Source organism: Gambusia affinis, linkage group LG23 (assembly GCF_019740435.1).
Source record: "Gambusia affinis linkage group LG23, SWU_Gaff_1.0, whole genome shotgun sequence".
In the NCBI taxonomy this organism is placed as follows: domain Eukaryota; kingdom Metazoa; phylum Chordata; class Actinopteri; order Cyprinodontiformes; family Poeciliidae; genus Gambusia; species Gambusia affinis.
The window spans coordinates 13,326,190-13,343,943 of NC_057890.1; the positions used below are offsets into that span (position 1 = coordinate 13,326,190).

Genomic DNA, 17,754 nt, shown 5'->3' on the forward strand with positions numbered 1-17,754 from the left:
AAAATACATATAGAGACAAAGATCTTTATCTTTGCAAATGATTCGTATGGTTTGATGAAACTAAACTTGAAGCAACTGCTCATAAAGAAAACCACTACATTTCGAGAAAAAAGGGATAACGGCATCCAAACTGGGAAAGCGGCATTATGCTCTGCAGATGTTTTGCTGTTTACAGAACAGATGAAAACATACGGAAAGAACAATGTGGAAATATTGAAGCACATTTACTGTTATAGTAAAGAGGAACCCTAAGTAGATTCCTCAGTTACAAAAGTAGCTGAATGAGACATTTGGTGGAAGAAAACCTAAAAGGTTTGAGCCAGTCATGCAGCTAAAATACAGTACTACAAAACAATAATAGGAACGCACATGCGTTCCTATTATACAACCCTAAAATTTATATAATTTTAGGGTTGTATAAAAATTTCTCCTAATAATTTTGCCAACTAGGAAACAAATCATTTTGCTATCCTGGCTAGAAAAACGAGGAACGTTTAGACTGACTACACAGAAATCCCGACCCTGCCTTGTTAGCGCAGCTGCATCAGGTCAAGAACAAAGAAGGTGTGCTCCAGACCTTACTAATCATTAATTACAACCTTAGGTTAATTAGAGTTAAATTACAGAGTTCGGTACTCAACAAAGGTAAATGCTTTTAATTTATGACACAGATGTTCAGTCCTGCTAAGTCTTGTTCCTCTTCTAATGAGAACAGTACATCTCAAGGCTTTGTTGGGGTATTTGCAGGTGTGTCTTACAAAATAAAAGAATGTTTTGCAGGTGGGCTAAGTGATATTTGATTAGTGTTTGATTCCAAAATAATCAGTTCAATCTGGTTAAGGTGGATTTTCAATGCAGTCAAACACATAACGCAGTCAAACACACAACACTGTCCATTGTTTAGGTACTAAAGGCTCATTAATTGATCAGGATCATTGATTGGTTTCGTCCCAGTTGGGCTGTTTGCACTGTAAGGTGAGTGAGTACCTGTGATGTAGGAATGTTCAGCTCTGAACAAAAGAGAAAAATGGACACAAAATAATGAGACTTGTTCAATGAAATGGGTTTGTGATGAACATTGGCAACAACAAATAACTGACTAAAACTATAAAATTAGGGTTAATTCTAAGAAAATTTCTTATTTTTATTTCTGGTGGCAATAGACCTCTTCCATAATACTTTATGTAATAATGTTCTGATAAGCAGACAACAAATATTCATTATTTCATTGAAAAGAACTGAATGAATGAATTAAACCTTATAGTTGATCATCATTTAGTCCCAAAAACAGAGATCCACTGTTAGTTTAATAGGAATTTGACAAAGAAAATCATCTGGTAAAGGAATCAAAAACTGAAGCCAAGGTGGAAAAGAAAATCTGTAGAGTACTCAGATGACTCAATTGTCTAAATTTAAAAACTATCTTTTGCAACTGTATATCTTTAAAGTAGAAAGCTGCTGCAAAAACACCCAAACAAATAAAACATGAGCTTACGAGAAACTATGACGTTTCCAGCAACTAAAGCGTTTCCAGATAAACAAATTGACACCTGCAGGTTGGTGCATGTTTGTTACCGACTTATTGAAGGGGGGTTCTGCATAATTCATGGACTGCAACTGCTTCTGCATAAACACTGCACTGCATTCAGTACTCTGTCTGTGGCTGGGATTGCATAAAGCTGAGTTATGTAGCAAAACAGCAGCCCTGGTGATAGATTGGGTTATAAATAGGGCTACTTTCTGTCCAGCAGCCTACGCAGGTGGCTGACACCAGCATAAACTGCTGCAGGGCTGGAGGGCTCATTGAGTATACTGTTAGCTTAGCATCAGAGAACGGTTTATGGATTTTAGGGAAGAAAATTAGAGGAGATGCAGATGTGAAGGCAAGGAAGGAAGCACCTTATATGGTGTGCAGAATAGCAAAAGTGATTCCTCACTTCCTTGTCCTCGTTTTTAATTCTCACTTTACATCCCCCTCCTCTCCCTGCAACACAAGATTCCCATTCTCCATCACCCACTCGCTTTCTTCACTGGCATCCTTTGAATCCAGAGACTCTGTCTTCTGTACCCACATGCATGTAATGCTGCTCTGTTCGGTCCGTCTACGTCTCTTTTCTCCCTGTTAGCCTCTAGTTACCATGGTTACCCCACAATGAGCCTTACACGGCTAATAAGTGGAGAGAGCAAGAGGGATGAGCAGAGCGGCAGAAGAAAACAGAGAAGGAATGGAGGTGGGGGGGATTGTGAAAAAACTTAAACGGAAAAAATAAATAGGTGCCAATCTATTTCTGGTGCAGGAAGTTTAGACAGTGAACTAGAGAGAGGGGAAAAGAGAGAAAGGGTGAAGGAGATGGGGAGAAGAAATGCCTAACACAAAATAAGAGTGCTATATAGTAACATTTTTATATCAGGACAAGGATTTGGAAGTTGTTGAGGTTTTTTGTTTGTTTTTTTGACATTAGAAAAAGGCAGGTATACTATCAAAACACAACTCTGAAAACTCTGACTTTGTTGTCTTTCTCTTTGTCCGAGGAACATTTATTTCAAAAACAAATTACCTTTGTTGTTGAGCCTAAAGTAATTCTACATTTCATAAAAAAAAAAAAAGTTAGGTTTGTTGGACATTTGTTTTAAACCGCTTATTAAGTAGATTTTTTTAATATAGGAGATGAGGCTCTGGGTCCAGGGCGCCATTCTGTCTTGGGTCTGTAACAAAATATTAAAAGAAAATTATGTTCTATTGCGTATTTGCATGCACTATTAATGATCTCCCTGTGTTTTACACAAAGTAGGCATTATGAGAAAATAATATGGTGGACTATGGATTTACTTATGCAAAAGCTTAAAGCAAGAATTTTCTTAGAATGTGTGATATTTTGTCCTTTATTTACTTTAACTACTCCAGTTTCAATGTTTTCTCTCACTTTTTATGGATTCCCTCTTCATATACTGTATACAGAATCCTATCAAGACATTCTTGTAAAGACCACAGCAATTTAAAAACAGAGCTGAATTGGGGAATCCTCCTGCTTTTATATCTCAGTGTTATTTTTGTTCATTCAAAGAAAAACTATTGGCAAATTTATCCAAAGTGACAAAGCTATCTTATGTCTTATTTCTCAAGCATTTTTCTTTTTCAAGTATCTTGCTCTGCTACAATATTCCAATCACCTGTGCTGGACGCAACCACCAAGAACCAAAAATAACTAAGATGCTGCAGTTCTAATTCTCACAGAAAGTTCTTATCATTATTTTACTTTGCTTTGCTCTTTCCATCATGGAAGGAAAGTCTGTTGGGAAGCTTCAATGTAAGCAGAGCCAGATTAGCATATTCATAAATCCCATTCACTGCATACAGAACAAAACACCAAAGACACATAAATGCTATTACAGGTTACAAGGGATTAAGAACTGCTCAAGTGGGACTTAGGGAGTAATTCTTTCTAATGTGTTCCTATGGAAAACATAGGGAATATGTTGAAAGTCAAAACGGGAAATGTTTGACTTTGAGCAACATTAGTTCCTCAGAAGAAATCATCAAGCCAAGGCGGACGTTTCAAGAGGGAAACAACTTGCTGCTGCACCACTACTCCTGCAGCACTTCAATGGGAATAAAAGCGGAAGATGTCTCAGGGTTTCACTCTTTTTAAGTCAGTGTGTGTTTGCTCCACACACACACACACACACGCACCCACCTGTGGACTGATGGAGTGGGTTTTTTTATTTATTTTTTATTTCAGGCTCTACACTGATCAAAGTCCAGCAGGGTTTCTGAACTGCAGCAGGATGAAACAAGCACACACACACACACACGCACGCACGCACACCCACACACACACACGCACACACACACACACACACACACACACTCTCCTGCTCCCACTCCACTGTGCCTGGTAGTAGTGTGTGTATGCGTGCATGTGTGTGAGGGACAGCTGGACTGAAAGCCAGGTGAGAGACGGAAGTACTAATGATTACGTCACTGGTTAATGAGTGTAACCAAGGCCACTGCTTCGCCATGACAACGAAGAGTCCCACTGCTATGGTAACCACAAGCAGCTTGACAAGGAAATGACATTAATGACATGAAGGTCAGAGGTAAATCTGACAGAGAAGCAGCGAGCAGACAGGAAATCTGTTTCTTTTTATTATTTGCTTCTTTAATAAATGCGCTGAAAAGTGTCTGTGAGCAAATTAATCGTTAAACTGTTGGTGAAACCACCTCATTTCATTACCGCTTCTGTTCCATTTGGAGATGAAACTCCGAAACTCAGCAGGGGAGAACAAGCATTATTAGATGAAACCAACAACACTTTATCTGCTATGACAGTAAAAAGGACTCCCCACTGAACCAACGTAACAGTTTCTGCTGATATTTTGAAACCTTGATTTTAAGATATGTAGTAAAGTTTCCCTTTGGAGAGCGATGATCTCATCTAATTATCAGCTGCACAGATTTTTGCAAACTGATTTACAAGAGCTACAGTCAAACAGGTAGCTGTTAATTTGTCAAGAAAAAATTACTTTAGCCACAAAGTACACACGGGACATAATGTGCAGCACACTGAACATTTTAAAACGTATTTTACGTATCCAAAAATTACAATAATTTCTTGTAAAATTAGCACAGAGTATTTCTAAAATAGGACTTTGAAGCACAGAAAGTACAATCTACTACTGTTGGAATATAACATATTATTAGCATAGCAGCTAGTATTAGCTAACAACAGTAAATGAGCTAATATTATACATATTAATTTAAGTTAGCTACTAATAGGTAAAGCTGAAGAGTGTCGACAGGAAAATGAGTCAAACTCATTTTAATGGCAGGCAGGACATGATGAATGCAGGATGTTATTTCAAAAATATTTAATTATCTTGCAATTGCAAAATGCGTTTACTTGAGCTATGAAGCCAATATTTTCTCACGATATCTACAAGTAATTTTTGAATTTGAAAGGTTGTTTTTAATAAAAGTACAAGGTATCTTAATTAAATAACGTTTACTTCCTAAGATTAGATATAACCAACTTAACTTATGATAGCTTCTGAATGCAGTGAATAGTTTTTGCTTTTTTACTTCAAGAGCCAAATGATACCAATTTTCTATTACTTTGGATCACTCTGAAAATAATCTGTAATTCTGCAGTCTTATCCAGTCTGAATGGAAAGCTTTCTGCCTCCTCCGTACATCTGAGGCCAAAAGTCTTTTTCCAGAGATCTGACTTCTGCCTACAAGGTGTTTGTCTACCTCTTGGGTTTACCTTCCTGTGTGACAGGAGCAGAAATATGATTTCAATTCCTTGACACCAAGGGCAAAGGGAATAAGATCTCATTTGGTCCCCGGGGCAGAAGTGATTACCTTCTGTGCTCTCTCTGGCAACAAAGATGCAGCAAAAAAAGAACAGCAGTGACAAAAAAATGTTTTTCACCCTTAAAACCAAAAGTCATACAAACTATTGAGCTAAAACCGCCTATAACCAAGTCAGCAGATGGATAAACATAATGCATGTGCAGCTTTTAATGTTTTACTTCTCAAACCAGTGGTCATTTAGTTTGAAATAACACCAGGGCTCTACCTGTGAGCTGACAGTCGTCGTTGGAGCCTGCAGAGTCCTCCTGGTTGGGACTGAGGGGGGGGCTGGCAGGGGGGCTGGTGCTGAAGCTGGCGTAGCCCAGAGACGAGCTCACCTCACTGGGTTCGCAGCTGTGGTTGACTGGCCTCTGGACATCCAGAGAGGAAGACAGGGACGTGCGCTGCTTGGGCTGAATAATAAAGAAGAACAAAGACCAGGTCTAGTGAGATGAAACAATACGTTAAATATTAAAACCTAACCCCTTGCTTCTCTGAAAAAGTTAAACAGGAACCAAATATTTGCCTCCACCAGGCCTAACTGCAGTATTTTGAGCAAAAGAGTGAATGATATCTGGGTGCATATGTAAAATTTTAGAGCACAACTGGATGTTTTCTAACATGAGAATGATCCCAATCAAGGTTTCCCTCAGAAAACTTGCTAAGCCCGTTGCTCAGGGTGCTAGTTTAGTCATCCAGCTGCCCGCCATGTTTCTGAGGTAAAACATGTTTACAGGTGACAGGAAATTTGAAAATATCACTTGATAGTTATGCGTTATTGAAAGACTGGAAGATTAATACCTAAACACCAACTATAAAGTCATTAAAAAAGGCAATTATTAAAAATAAAAAATAAAATAAATTAACAATTCTAAGCCTGGTGGCCTGCCAGGTTTATAATATACTGAGGGAAACCCTGTCAAACAAATATCAGCATGCTCAACAGTAGGAAAACAACAAAAAATGTTCCCTCAATTCCCTCAGCACGACGTTGAGGACTACAAAAGCGATGTGGTTCTGGTGCAATATGCTTAAACTAGATATAAATGGAGTCTGTATTTGGATTAGCAGCTCTGAAAGTCATTTAACCATCGTACTTTGATCGTAAACAGCTGAAATTCAACACTCTAGTAGACTCAACAATGAAATTTTAATAACTGTTAGGTAACATTTCTGGTGTCAAACATCAGCTCAAGCAAACTTTCTGAAATGTAGATCTTTCGTGCAAAATGTCTTTACTCAAACTAAAATGCTTGAGAATCTCAATATTTGTGCTTTATGAAAAAGATGAAGAACCAGAGAGGAAATGACTGAAAACAAAGAAGCGAAAATGCACTAACAGCTGAGATCTAATTTACATCAGAGAAAGCAGCAGCAAAGATGAAGACAAATGAAATTGGCATCTGGTAAACACGTCTTACATAATGAAGTATTTGCAGCTCCCAAGAACCTGCTGCTGTGCCTTAAAAAACAGCTCTTACAGTTAAAACCCTGCTGGCGCGTGTGTCACGAATCAATATGCTAAACCGCCGCGGAAAAATAAAAACCCTGAAACATTTAAAGACGGAAATGCAACAACCTTCACGAGACCTTCAGGGTCTCTTTTGTGACTCGAGGGAGGAAAGAAAATGAAGACAGGATCAGGAGAGGACGTTCTTCTACTGGAACCGTTTAAAATAGGACATTTAGATGGACTGAAACTTAAAAACCAAAGAAAGGAGGATGACCCAGGGACAGTGATGAATCTGAAAGGAAGATACTGAAAGCTGAAGAGCAGGAAAGAAACAAGGGATGAGTGTTATTGATATGAAGGGCAGACACGTGAAGGATTAATGGAGAACAGATAAAAAGATTGAGAAGACGGGTTATACTAATGAAAAAGGAGTTATATCATTATGGAAATATTTTCTAGCTTTATGGACAGTCTTATATCAAAATCTATCACACAGCTGAATGTTGTTTGACTGTTTGGGCTGGATTATTTGCTTTTCAAGCTACCATAACTTGGTTTAAATGGGTATAAAATCTGAAATCACAGATAAGAAACAAAGCTTTTTCTTTCAACAGCTGAAAGTTGGCTTTGTGGTGGCACAGTTTCCAGTTTAAGTCAAGGAATTGCTTTTCTAAAACAAATGCAAGTATTAAAAAGGACCTGCAGTTAAAAAAGCAATTGAAAGCCTTCACGGGAAAGGATTATAAAAACCTTTGTGGAAGTGAAATCCTCATGGAGAGCTGCAGAAGGTGTTAATCGTTTTGAAAAAAAAAAGAAAGATTCTGACAGGGGACACATCCAGATAGACCATGGGAGACATCAAAGCATCAGGGCATGAAAAACTGATAGGAATAAACCTGGAAACGAAAAGAAATAAAAGCCAAACGGGCAGCATGGAGAGTTGATGTTCGTGTCTGAACTGTAAGAAGCTGGCTGAAGGAAATATGATTTATGAATCGTTAACATCTCAGCAGAAGAAAACACTCCAGTAGGAAAAGAGAAAAAGTCACAAACCGTAGCTGATAGAACCAAACAAATGAACATTATTCCTTGTGCTGTACGATCAATTAAAGGCTTCGCACACTCGCACACTTAAGGACATGTACTTGATAAATTCAGACATGCCTCTTGCAGTGCTCCTTCAATCAGTCAGAGTCTACCTTTAACCTGTGTTGAACATCGGCCTAAAGTGAAATGGATGTTTCTCCCAATCAATGTTTGACCTTCCATTTTTGACGAACAAAGAATGAAGAGAATGAAGAATGAAGAATTTAAAATGAAGCGAAAACACTGCATGTCATTTTCCTTTAACATAAAGTCCACAGAGGAAAATCTTTAGTCTAAGTAATGTTTGGCCTGCGACTGACCGCTGAAGAATACGTGTCGGCTTCTAGAAAGAATTACCAGGCATTTGAAAATGAGTACAGACAAAAATATCTAAATCCTAAATAGGTTTGAATTTTAATTTAATTAAAACATTGTTTTTCTTCAACAGAGATGTGCTGAAAAACTGGCTAGTAACTTGAGTCCCTGCCAGTCAGTTGTGAATAATCCTCTTTTAATCAAGGAAAGCAGCAAAGTGTTACTAAGTTGCACCAAACAACACTCATCCTTTTCTTATAATCTCTACAATCTTCAGAAGAGACGGATAAATTCAAAAACATGACCCACAAACAGCACGGAGCTCAAAATAATTGAAAATTCAGAACAACACCTCATCCTGCAATTCCAGTCTGTCATCTGCCATAAATCAAAACACTTAAAATGTAATACAAGAACACAGAGACAAATCAAAGACAGCTTGATGTTCCAGCACAGCAATAAACTCCACAATTTTTTTTTATTTTACAACTCTCTGTCCCTTTTGGAGAATAACACTTCTGCAGCAGCAACCAGCAGGAGAGCAGGGATGTTTAAAGGTCCAATGCATCAACTAGACAAGAGCCCAACAATGCAGAGAGGCATCAGGGAATAATGACAATGATATATGAGGCCAATGGGGAATCACCCTGAGTGGGCAGAGAGGAGGAGGATACACAAGCCTGCTGTCAAAAACAGGATTTTATTCCATTAATCTTTTATTGGACTTTACTCGGTTTACCAAAGGAAACACAGACGCAGTGGCCTTTCAAAGGTATTCCCACCCTTTGAGCTTTGTCACATTTTGTTATGGTACAGCCACAAATATTGATATATCATGTAATGCAACACAGGAGAAGTAGAAAATTACTTCAGTTTGCTACAAATCAGGAGACAAGAAATAAGGTGTTCAAGTCCGATGAGTCAAAGTTGAACTTTTTGCCTTTCAGGCAAAACTGTATATCATACTGAATGCACCATCCGCATGGTGATGTCAGCGTCATGCTGTGGGTGCTTTTCTTCAGTAGATGAGGGCGAACCTTATTGAAAATGATGGCAACATTTAAACTGCAAAAACAAAATATTACCAAGTATTCTAGTTTCTAGTTCAAATATCCTACTACACTTGAAATAAGACAAAACTTTTCAGCAACAAACAGGGGCTTGTTTTAAGAAAATAATTCTCTTAATATTGACAAAAAAGTACTGCTTCCATTGACAGATTATTTCACTCATAACATGGGAAAATGTCTTGTTATAAGTGAAATAATCTGCCAATGAAACAAGTAGTTTTTCATCAATATTAAAAAACTTTTGACAAAAAAAACAAGCTCCTGTATCTTGTTGAAAAGTTGCTTATAAGTTAGTTTTGTCATATTTCAAGGAGTAAGATAGTTGAACTAGAAACTATACCAAAAATACTGAGTAAAAGTTTGTGTTTTTGCAGTGTATTGGGGTAAAAGCAGGAAGAAAACATGTTGGATGCCAAAAAAGGGCAAAAAAAAAACCCATCACCTCCCAGCAGGATAACAACCACAAACCAACAACCAGAGATTAACAGGACCGGATTAGATCATATTGATGTGTTAGAATGGCCTAGTTAAAGTCCAGACTCAGGGGGTGACACTCATTTTCATTGCACTTTACATTTATGTCACATCATGTTTCCAAAGTACAGTTAAGTCTAATGCAAAAAATCCAGTGGAATAAATGAAAGTTTGTGGTTGGAACGTCACAAAACGTGAAGCTGAAGATTTCCAGATAGTTTTGCAAATATTATTTATATCAGGAAGCTCTATGACATCTGAAAAAGTAATGATCAGATGCAAATGAAGAGTTATTAGAAAAGAAATAAATTGATCACTAATTCACTCTGTGATGTTTACTTTGAAATCAAACATCGTTCAACCCGGTGACTCAGCTGCCGTTTCCTGCCACGTTTCAGCAGGAGCTCAACACTCCAGAGTTTTTCCTCCGAGATGTTTAACGAGTTCAATAGCAACTTCAACTTCTCTTTATTACAGCACTCATCAGCCTTGTCTGTGCACTTGGCCTCTACATCTTCTTTCTGGACTCGAGCTTATTAAACTACACATGTATACACCAGAAAACACACTGGAGCTCCGGATAAAGCCTGGCATTAACAATGCAAACGGGCAGCAGGCTAATGAACATGTCACGGCCGATTGGAAGGGGATTAATGAGCTTAGACACAGATGCAGAGGCAGAACACACACAGATCAGCCTCAGAAGAAACCTTTTTCCTCAGCTGGAACAGCATCCGCTGGGGGAAAACATGTCTGACGTCTTTCTAATGAGTCTGGGCGTTAATAAATTTCACACACCTTCAAAATCTCAATTAACGCCGACTTAAAAAAGCTCAAGGAAAAATGAAGTAAAGTAAACTGTTGCTGACGTATGAAGAATGGAATTATTGGAATAAAATTACGCTGATCAGTGGTTCAGATATTTCTAGAAACATGATTTATCTTGCATCTCTAAAAGACACTTTTACTTTAACTCAATGCTGTTGCAATTACTTCCCCTTTGATGCCAGCTGTAAAACAACACGAGTCCGAGACTGAAAGGTAATTATGTTCTTGGTTATGGCTGTAATTGATATTTTTAGATGACGGGCCAACTTCCCGACTGATTATATTAAAATTAATTAGGCTGAATACGAATTGTTATTCATGTCTTTTGTTGTCAGGTGGTTTGTTTTCTGTCCGTATCATTTTCTTCTGTTCTGACACAACCACAAAAAACATGCAGACATTTCTATTTTTCTCATCTGTAAGGATGTTTATTAAGTTTCATTTTGCTATGTTGATTAATATTGCTTCAAGTACCTTTGTCCACTCATATGCCACATTTTATCTAAACAAAAAATGTGTTAAGATTTTTAAATGCAAAAAAATCTTAACACTAAATGCAAAATCAGTGCAGTCTAATCACTTGATATATTCTCACCTCCCAAATAATCAAAAAACATTCTGATTTTTGAGCCACGATACAAAAATGTTCTCTTAGTTTTTTATGAAAAAACAAAAAACAAAAAAACACTTACTACCAAGGTTATTAATTCAGTTACCAGAAATAAAATAAACCTTAACACAACCGGATTTGTCTTCTGGTTTGGATAGAAAAATCAGTTCATGTAGTTCAAAACAGTTTGTGTTGCGTTTACATAAATCCACTTTGTAAATTCCCCCATTCTGATTAAAAATAAGTTAGAATCATTCATGACAACTAGTCTCCGATTACTCAAGTCATTCATTATGACTAACACTACGACTGCGGGAAACAAGATGGTGTATTTTAGTCTCATTTTGTCCAGTAATCCCAGTCATCGTGTTCCTTTTTTGGCTGCATTCTGTAAAAATCAGGTTGTTTTTTGCAGTAAAATAAACATAAGAGCATTCCCAAACCGAAGGATTTATGCTTAAAATCAGAACAAATTCGTTCCTTTTATAGATTTATTTATTTAAAAAATAAGAAAACTGTACCTGAGTTTATAAGGTTGATTTGTTACCATAAAAATTACTACATTGCCATCGTTTACACACTCAAAATTCAATTGCTAATCCCCTTTACTCTAACAAAATTATTCCTCATTTTTCATCAAGTAGTATTTGGTATTTTGCTTTTACAGTGCCAGTAAAAACAATTCACCTCCTTCGTTAAACTTTTTATTACTTTTACAAATCAATAAACAACAACAAAATTAGGCTTTTCTGACAAGTCTACAGAAAACTTGAAACTGATTTTCACAAAAATAGTAACTGCATAAATATTCAGCCCCTTTAAATCAATATCTGTGCCTAAAATTACAGCAAAGTGTGTGGACATGTCACTTGAAATGGATGAATATTTATGCAATCAACTATTTAATGTTTTACCTTTTTATTTAATTGTGATTATTTTGTAGAAGTGTTTTAACTTGGACATTAAAGTTTGGACCAAAAAGCCAAAAAAAAAAAATAAAAATGTGGTGAATACTTTTTACAGGCATGATCTCCAATCAAGCAGTGAAGCCGTTTTCCCTCCACATTTATGGCAGCAAATATTTCAAAATGCAGCACAGAGGCCGGCTGAGGATACCAAATCTCTCAGCTCAAAACTAATGATGTGTTTGAGCCCCCCTGATTTGTTGAAATCATCAAAATGCTACACACAAATCCTTTAACACGGGTGGGAAATGCCAGGAAACAGCTCAGAAGTTTAACTCCCACTGGAGAGCTTTCAGCATTAGTCTGTTCAATTAGCTGCGAACGACCCCGGCCTTTCCTCATGGGGTGGGCAAAGGCTGGGAAAGCAGATTGTTTTGAATTGTGCACACAAACACAAAAAAGGTCTACTTACACCCACATGGAAAGCAATACTCCAAATAAATCAGAAAAACACACGGAAAAGGTTAAGTGAAAGAATATCACTATATGAGTGTAGACTGGAATATTAAATTCAGTCCTGAAACTGAGGAAATTTTACATTTTAAAAAACAATTAGGAGACACAAGGCAAACAGACTATTAGACCCGTCCTCCATTCAGGGATTGTAAAAGGTCATAAGCTAACATCTCTGCAGACCCCACACTTCCTGGACACATTCATGTCTGTACTATTTATTTATTTATATGTAATGTCTCTATTATTCAAACTAATTTCTTGTTTCTGCACACAATCTTGGCCAATAAATGTGACTCTGATTCAAAGTATTCAGACAGTTTGAACCATACCAACTACAAATTTCGTTTTATGGGCATTTTAAACCTAGGACCAACACAAGTACAACAGTAAAAGTAAAAGGTATTTCATTATTTACAAACACAAATCTTAAAAGTGTGGAGCGCATTCAAATATTCCCAAATTTACTTGAATAACCCTAGCCAGAAGTCACCAACTTAGTTTTTTTTTTTTTTTTTTTAGAAAGACTCATCTTAACTTAATGAAGTAAATAACTGACATATAATCGGGTAAAGTTAAAATTTATGTGACTCCTCTGTCACATGCAGTGATCTGTGTTGATATATCCTCTGCACAAATATCTTATCTCTGCCCCTCAGGACGGGCCTGTAGCTGTTGTGCCTCATCTCCACTCCACTGGAGTGTGTGCATCTCAGTATTCATGCATCAGAGCGGCTTATCCACTCAATCACACCGCCACTGGATCTGCTCTTACGTGGCAATGCTTATGTAGCTACTTCTTTCTAAAGTGTGCACAACAGACTGCAGCATAAATCTACAAGTAAGATTAAACGCTCTTCTTTATTAAAAACACAAATAGACTTAAATGGTGCTGCAGCTATACTTTTGATTCATCTCCCCTCATAAGTCAAATCTGACTCCAAGTATTCAGCTAGAATACTTTTTATTTATTTGGGCTGTTATATATATTTTTCTTCACTTCATCCTTTACTAAATAATACATGAGATTTTATACCAACATAACCTAATGGACTACATTTAAAAGGAAAGTTTGAGACATTTTTCAAACTTTATTTTTTGGCAGCAGTCAGGATCTTATCTGCATTAGCGAACTCACTGAATGATTTCATCTTTGACAATCAGCCAAATCTAAATAGTTACTGGTTGTGCATTGCCTGTTCCCTGTTTTAGGAGACAAAAGACACAATAAAAGTAGAATAAAAGCATAAATAAGTAAAGAAATGTGTGTTTCAGATGCTAGTATCTCATGTAAGAAATATTCATGAAGCTGATTTTCAATGTTATGAAAAACATTGAAATAAAGGCAACAAAAAAATGACAGTTTAGCTCGTCCCTTTTAAAGATTCCTGTATAAGTTTGCAAATCAGTGACTAACCGATATTCTGATTATGTTTTCTAACCAAACTGGATTGTGAAGTTAACAAGTCCAGAGCAGCACTTTATTTCAGGAAATCTCAAGGATAAAAAAGATTGTAGTCTTTACAGTGAGATCTGAGTCCATAATTTAGCCCCTCTAACTTGTTTATGTACTTACAATTACTTTTATTCTAATTTTTTCAAGCTATCCAGTCTCCTTCTACAACTTTCAAAGGTGTTTTGAAGATATTTGATAATAAAAGTTTTAAAAACTGTATTTTTAACCCAACAAAACAGGAAAAAAAATTAATGCTGCAACATTTTTGAAGATCAAGATTTTCATACATAAAAATGCAGATTGATTTTGGCATCTTATTAGACGATAGAGGACACGAGTTTTATCATGCGCTCCCTGTAATCAGAAACTGCACCATGAGCAAAAAAAGGGGTTTTTCCTTTCAAATGATTCACAGAGCCAGGAAAGTAGGACACAGAGCCAGTGGGCATGAGGATGATAACCCCATGATGTTGTACAATCATCTAAAACCCTCCGCTCTTTCTGTGCCTTTCAACTCAGCGTCTCGCATTCAAGCGGGCTCAGAGTGTGAGCCTTTAGAGATCTGACAAGTCCAGCTGACAGTTTGGACAGGAGGCAAAGGATAAAGACATAAAAGTGAGCAAAACATGAAGAATCTGGATCGCAGCAATACAGCCTGTGTGATCATGTTTGCTTTTAAAGTCAGTGGCTGGTGTTCTCTCAATTTTGCTGGATTTTGCTCTCAGTCTTAAAATACGTCAGCTTTTAGTGGAAACCGAATGATACATCCTGTAGTATGAGTATTTAAGTCTGACTATGAGCAAATAATTGAATCAAATCCTCATTAAAAAGTCGTCCTGTTCAGAAGCTGCTATGAAATCTGGATTTTTACTGGCGGTCTTACAGCACCTTATCAATATTTATACATTAAAGCCAGAAGCCTACAGGATGCTACTACACTACAGTGAGACATTCTATGCATCCAAATAAATACAGAAGCTCTTGTTTTCTTATCTGTGAGTTGCGTTTGCTGCAACTATGAAGTGGAGAAATTGCCAGGGGGAGCACTAAAATCAGATGAAATGAATTCTTGAGTATTAATTACGAGATATAAAACTGAACTGTGCTGCTTCTTGATTATGCACACTTCGAGCTGAACAGCGGCCTGCTGGGCACGGCGTGTGATCCCTCTGCACACATTAGCTCACATGCCAAAGTCAGGTCCGGGTGGGAGAACAACACATGAGAGGAGAAGGTGGAGCTTATTGGGAAATTTAAACGATTTACTCAAGATGAGGGAAGTGGTTCATGTTAACAAGCTCCTTCATGTCAATATTACATCACAAACCTAAAAATTCCTCTTGAAAATAATTGAGTGCAACAATTTTAGGTGTAATTTTTCCATAATTCCGCCTATAAATTGTCTTAATTGACTGATCTGCAAATATTAGATATAACATTTCACACTTGTCCCACAACTAGTTCACATGTACTCAAGAAAAAAGGAGCAACGGGAAAAGAAAGATTTTAAAGAGAAATTAGAGATGCTATATTAGCAGGAGAGATGCGCCGATACACTTTTTCTCTTCCGATATCGATACTGAAATCTGAGGTTTAATATCGGCCAATACATAAAAACAGCGCTGAACGGTCTTAAAAAATTTCTTTTTCAAGCACAGAAAAAAAAATTACTAAATTAGAAATTTATTTGTTGAGTCAAATAAATTAAACGTAAACTTTAGTTTGGCCAAACATTTAAAAACAACTTTATATTTTTTAGTCAGAGCAATTAGGAGTATAACAGCCAATGTAAAATAAATAATAAAGAAACTGAATTGGACAAAAACAATATGTTGACTAACTTGGTCAAACTTTTAAATTAAACTGCAACAAATCTTCTTTTAAATGGTTCAGAAAGTGTGATTAAGAATTAAAAATATAATTTTTCCTTTAGTTTTTTTTATTATTTATTTCCTTTATTTAACCCCATTGAGATCTAGATCTCATTTTCAAGAGGAACCTGGGCAAAGGTTGCAGGTGCTAATGTAAAGTAAATAATAAAACAGAATTACACTGAATACATTTGATCTTATGGATCAGGCACATAATAATCCATCATCATTATAATCGTTTCCTGATCTAGAATGTTCTAAAAAATTTGGAACGATACGGATATTGATATCGGATCGGTACATCTCTAGTGAACATATTAACTGCTGGTTTTTAAATATGGCAGAGTAAATGATATGAGGGGAAAATGTGGCTTTTTGAGATAAGAAACTATTCAAACTGTTTAAAAAAAAATAAGTGACTTCATTAATAATTAAAACCTCCATCATTTCTGCATCAATCTCAAGCAGCTCATTAAAGTTTATTTATCAGGCTCCAGTGTTTAACAGTCTGATTATGACTCCCTGCAGTGAACAGGGAGTGGAGTTGGGCTTTTATTTATTTTTTTTCGTATTATGTCACATCATCCTCTCAGTGAGAAAACAACTGCCTTTAATTATCAAGGTGTGAAACATCCGTGAAGCTCCTCGGTATATGATACTACCAACTCAGAGTCGGGAGTGAGAGGAATAAATTTAGCTGGAGTCACTAACGAGGCCGACTTGTTGCATTTAAATTGCTGAGTTTCAAATGAGTTATTCATGATTGGAAACAACTCGGCAATCTACTCTGCAGTCGCATGAGCCTAATAAGGCAGCAGCAGTGATCTATGCTGGACAAAAATATTTAGAATTTGCTTCAACACATTGCATCTTTTGTTCAGCTTTATGCTTTCATGCACGTACATTTCCCTCTGGATCACTCTATATATTTCTCTACACTACATTTATTGGATAACTAATTCATAAAATAAACTACTAACTGCCATAGTTAGTATAATGAAAGAGTGGTTTTCTTTATATTCTAGTGCTGGGAAACGTAAACATTTTGACGGTTTGAACTGAAATTTTCAACATTTTCCAAGCTCGTAATTTTAAAACATTTTTCTGATATAAAAAGGTTTTGGAGCTACACATCTCTACCATGGAAACCAAATTATTATCATAAATGAATGATTATGAGACACAAATAAGTATAGATAAACTTATAAAGACTGAAAACAAGGCATACAAGTTTTATTGTGACTAGTAAAACACTGATTTAATTTGTGTAGAAAAGTGAGACTGCCAGCTACTTCCTTTCACTAATTGTATGATTTACAAAACAACTGCAGAGTTAAGAATGTTGGTCAGAATTGGAGTAAATGTTATGATGCCAATTTGAATGAAGCCAGAATTTTTTTTTAATGCAATTCTTCTAAAAACCAACAGTACTGGGCTCACCTGAGTAAGCTTTTAAAACCTTGGTAGGATGCTTGTTTGTTAGGTCTCCAAATTACTGATCTTAGACAACATTTGTTTTTATTCCTCTTCTTTACTAGAGAAGAATCACAAAAATAATTTCTCTACTTAGTCAGCAGATGCTATGTTTTGATGAGTTCAATGTCCTGTATGCATTTTGTCTTTCTTGCATTTGCGTTTTTCAAGCTTTTCAGCGTATTTCACAAGGAGATTAACAATGTCAAGCTACTAGCCCAAACATAACAAAAGGAAATGGGAAAAACATTATTATATATGTCCTATAAAATATGACCTTTTCAGATGGAGATGAAAGCCTAAGAATGGGTTTACAGGAAATGAAAAATAAGAAACTAAATTTCAAA

The 17,754-nt window shown here is 36.5% G+C and overlaps 1 protein-coding gene across 5 annotated transcripts in view; it reads right to left on the reverse strand.

Moving 5' to 3' along the window:
* Window positions 1-17,754, reverse strand: part of anks1b (ankyrin repeat and sterile alpha motif domain containing 1B) — a 184,575-nt gene that overhangs the window by 62,322 nt on the left and 104,499 nt on the right. For all 5 annotated transcript variants that reach the window (XM_044107729.1, XM_044107728.1, XM_044107731.1 and 2 more), the window contains one exon: window positions 5,580-5,766. In XM_044107729.1, the coding sequence (XP_043963664.1) occupies window positions 5,580-5,766 (187 nt within the window). The remainder of the gene's footprint in view (window positions 1-5,579; window positions 5,767-17,754) is intronic.